The sequence below is a fragment of the Pipistrellus kuhlii genome, unplaced genomic scaffold, assembly GCF_014108245.1.
Source record: "Pipistrellus kuhlii isolate mPipKuh1 unplaced genomic scaffold, mPipKuh1.p scaffold_m20_p_202, whole genome shotgun sequence".
NCBI lineage: Eukaryota > Metazoa > Chordata > Mammalia > Chiroptera > Vespertilionidae > Pipistrellus > Pipistrellus kuhlii.
In genome coordinates, this window is record NW_023425519.1 from 14,701 (window position 1) to 19,243 (window position 4,543).

General features: G+C 59.7%; 1 protein-coding gene across 1 annotated transcript; it reads left to right on the forward strand.

The window, feature by feature from the left end:
* Positions 1 to 559: 559 nt before the first annotated feature.
* On the forward strand, positions 560 to 4,526 carry LOC118725791 (NACHT, LRR and PYD domains-containing protein 12-like; the record flags this gene model as incomplete). Its single annotated transcript, XM_036449829.2, has 3 exons — positions 560 to 902; positions 2,108 to 2,188; positions 3,606 to 4,526. Coding segments are annotated over exons 1-3 (1,297 nt in total), but the record flags the coding sequence as incomplete, so codon positions are not given.
* Positions 4,527 to 4,543: the final 17 nt, after the last annotated feature.

Genomic DNA, 4,543 nt, shown 5'->3' on the forward strand with positions numbered 1-4,543 from the left:
ATTTTTTTAAATTTACACTTCTTCCAAACAGGCCCACCCAGGCCTTGTGTGGAAAAGAGCCACCCTCCAGGGGCCACAGAGCCACACGTGGCTCTCGAGCCGCAGGTTGCTGACCACGGATCTCTGAGTTGCCTTCCATAGCCCCCGTCCCCCATCGCAGGTGCAACCCCGAAACCTGGGTGTGTGTGTCCTGAATCCCGCCTGGCACCCCAACCCACGGAGTCTCCAACCCACCCAGCCCACAGCTCAGCCACAGACACTGGTGAGAGCAATGGAGAGAGAGAGAGAGAGAGAGAGAGAGAGAGAGAGAGAGAGAGACAGAGAGACAGAGAGAGAGAGAGCGCCAGGTTTGGGGGAGCCAGAGAGGGAGAAGGGGGGACTTTCTCATGCGAGGGATGACTCCTGCGATTTTGATTTCCTAACCCTCACCCCACTTCCCCTTCTCAGCGAACCCCACTGTGGATCCCCAGGGGGAGGAACTGTTATTGCAACAGCTTTCCTGTCCCTCCCGCCCCAGGAGCAGGCGGGCACGCGGGGAGACACAGCCTAGACGCCAGCTCGTCCCCGTCGGGGGTCCCTCTGGGGTCCCTCTGGGCCCGGCGCCCCCATGCCGGGGCCCGCGCCCCCCGGGGACGGCCTGTGCCGCCTGGCCGCCTACCTGGAGGAGCTGGAGGAGCTGGAGCTGAGGAAGTTCAAGCTGCACCTGGCGGGGCTGGCGGCGGAGGCGGGGGAGCGCGCGGTGCCGCGGGGGCGCCTGGAGGCGGCGGGGCCGCTGGACGTGGCGCAGCTGCTGGTGGCGTACTGGGGGGCCCCGGCGGCCTGGCGCCTGGCCCTGCGCGGGTTCGAGCGCATCCACCGGAGGGACCTGTGGGAGAGAGCGCGCGGGGAGGACCCGGTGAGGGGTAAGGCGGCGGGCCGGGCCGGGGCGGCACACACACCCACCCGCTCCTTGCTCCCGCTGCGTCCTGAGCGCGCTGCACCTGGGCTTGGACCAGCCCCTTGGCCTGGTTGGTTTGTTGGTTGGTTGAAATATATTTTTATGGCCCTAGCCAGCTTAGCTCAGGGGATAGAGCGTCAGCTTCCAGACTGAAGGGTCCCAGGTTTGATTCTGGCCAAGGGCACGTGCCTAGGTTGGGGGCAGGAGGCAGCCAATGGGTGGTTCTCTCTCATCATTGATGTTTCTATCTCTCTCTCCCTCTCTCTTCCTCTCTGAAATCAGTAATATATTTGTTGGATGGATGGATGGATGATGGATGGATGGAAAGGTGAAAGAATGGATGGGTGGGTAAGTGAAAAGGTAGAAAAATAGATGGATGGATGATGGATGGATAAATGGGTGGATGGAAAGGTGGAAGAATGGATGGGTAGATTAATGGATTGATGAATGAATGGGTAAGTGGAAAGATGGAAGGATAGATGGATAGATTAATGAATGGATGGATGGATGGATGGATGGATGGATGGAAAGGTGGAAAGATGGATGAATGGGTAAATGGAAAGGTGATAGATTGATGGATGAATGGAAGGACTGATGGATGGATGGATGGATGGATGGAAAGATGAAAGGATGAATGAATGGGTAAGTGGAAAGGTGGAAGGATGGATGGATGGATGGATGGATGGAAAGGTGGAAGGATGGATGGATGGAAAGATGAAAGGATGAATGAATGGGTAAGTGGAAAGGTGGAAGGATGGATGGATGGATGGATGGATGGAAAGGTGGAAGGATGGATGGATGGGTAAGTGGAAAGGTGGAAGGATGGATGGATGGATGGATGGATGGATGGATGGAAAGGTGGAAGGATGGATGGATGGATGGATGGAAAGGTGGAAGGATGGATGGATGATGGATCAGACACGACCCAGAGCTGAAGGGACGGGAGGCAGTCAAGCTAACTCGGAACTTCCTGCCTGAGGGCTTTAATGGGTGGGATGGAGGTTGCAAATAACAACTGCTCTTGACAGCAGTGAAGGTGAGGTGATGGCTGAGCATTGGGAAAGGAGGGGTCAGGGAGTTACCACACAGGCCGCCTGGGGTCCTGGGAGCTAACGTTGCTGAGTGCTGGCTAGACGTGTGCCAACTGACCCCCCCAAATGTCCCTTCCAGATGCCCCGCCCGGGGGCCCGTGCCCCCTGGGGAGCCAGCCCGCATGCCCGCTGGACGCCTTAGCCGGACCGCCAAGAAAAGGTGAGTCCTGACCCGGTGCCTGCTCGAAGGCACAGAGCACCCTGTGCCCCACCACCCAACCGAGAAGGGAGCAGGCAAACAGGACAGGCAGCCAGGGTGGGTGCCGCGGAATGCACGCGATGGGTCCATAACGCCACCCCAGCCCCAGCTTCCTCCTGTGTGTCCGTGCTCTGCGGGCCTTCCGTCCCCAGGCTCATCACGCCGATAGATCAAAAAGCATGTCTTTTATTTATTTTTTTAAATATATTTTATTGATTTTTTACAGAGAGGAAGGGAGAGAGATAGAGAGCTAGAAACGTCGATGAGAGAGAAACATCGACCAGTTGCCTCTTGCACACCCGCTACCGGGGATGTGCCCGCAACCAAGGTACATGCCCTTGACCGGAATCGAACCCGGGACCTTTCAGTCCGCAGACCGATGCTCTACCACTGAGCCAAACCAGTTTCGGCAATAAGCATGTCTTTTAAAAGAATCCATCGATGAATGCATAAATGAGTGCAACAACAAATTGATGCTTCTCTCTTTCTAAAAATTAAACAAGCTCTGACCGGTGTGGCTCAGTGGATAGAGCGTCAAGGGTCCCAGGTTTGATTGCAGTCAAGGGCATGTACCTTGATTGCGGGCACATCCCCAGTGGAGGGTGTGCAGGAGGCAGCTGATGGATGTGTCTCTCTCATCGATGTTTCTAACTCTCTAGCCCTCTCCCTTCCTCTGCAAAAAATCAATAAAATATATTAAATATAGCCCTGACCGGTTTGGATAGTGTTGGCCTGCGGACTGAAGAATTCCAGGTTCGATTCCGGTCAAGGGCATGTACCTGGATTGCAGGCACATACCAGTGGGGGTGTGCAGGAGGCGACTGATCAATGTTTCTCTCTCATCAATGTTTCTAACTTTCTATTCTTCTCCCTTCCTCTTTGTGGAAAATCAATAAAATATATTTAAAAATACATATTTATAAACATAAACATAAACATATATATATATATTGATTTCAGAGAGGGAGAGGAAGCGATAGAAACATCCATGATGAGAATCATCCACAGGCTGCCTCCCACATGCCCCCTACTGGGGACCGAGCCCACCACCCACACATGTGCCCTGACTGGGAATTGAACCGTTACCTCCTGGTTCCTAGATCCACACTCAACCCCTGAGCCACGGCAGCCGCGCAGGCCTTGCCATGCTTTAGCTCAGGACGAATTCAAGGGGGATGGGGTGGGGGGGAGCTTGCTGAAAGGTGGCAGGATGGATGGATGATGGATGGAAGGATGGATGGATGATGGATGGAAGGATGGATGGATGATGGATGGATGGATGAATAAATGGGTCCCATCCATCCATCCTTCCACCTTTCCATCCACCTTTCCATCCACCCATCCATCCACATCCTCCGTCTCGCCCCCCCTCCCCTAGATCCTCGGGAGATCTACCGCGACCACGTCCGCAGGAGGTTCCGGCTGATGCAGGACCGCAACGCGCGCCTGGGCGAGTGCGTGAACCTGGGCCGGCGCTACACGCGGCTGCTGCTGGTGCAGGAGCACCCCACGCCGCTGGGGGCGCAGCGCGAGCTGCTGGGCGCGGGCCGGGGGCCCCCGGGGGCGCGCCCCCGCCAGGCCGGCCTCGTCCAGGTGGACACGCTGTTCGAGCCGGACGCCGAGCGGCCCGAGCCCCCGCGCGCCGTGGTGGTGCAGGGCGCGGCGGGCATGGGCAAGACCATGCTGGCGCGCAAGGCCATGCTGGACTGGGCGGACGGCCGGCTCTTCCGCGGCCGCTTCGACTACCTCTTCTACGTCAACTGCCGCGAGCTGGGCCGCGGGGGCCCCGGGCCGCGGCCGCTCAGCGCCGGGGACCTGATCGCGGGGTGCTGGCCGGAGCCCGGGGCCGCGCCCCCCCTCGGGGAGCTGCTGCGCGCGCCCGAGCGCCTCCTGTTCGTCATCGACGGCTTCGACGAGCTGCAGCCCTCCTCCCTCCAGGACGGGGACGCCTCCCGCGCGCCCTGGGCCGGGTCCTGCGAGGAGAGGCGGCCCCCCGAGCTGCTGCTCGGCAGCCTCCTGGGCCGGCGGCTGCTGCCCGCGGCCGCGCTGCTGGTGACCACGCGGCCCGCGGCGCTGGAGCGGCTGCAGCGGCTGCTGCTGCACCCGCGCCACGTGCAGGTGCTGGGCTTCTCGGCCGCCGGGCGCCGCGAGTACTTCCGCCGCTTCTTCGGGGACCCCGCGCGCGCGCGCCGCGCCTTCGGCTTCGTGCGCGACCACGAGCCGCTGCTGGCGCTGTGCTTCGTGCCGCTCGTGTGCTGGGTGGTGTGCACCTGCCTGCAGCAGCGCCTGGAGGCCGGCGGCGCGCTGCCCGGCCCG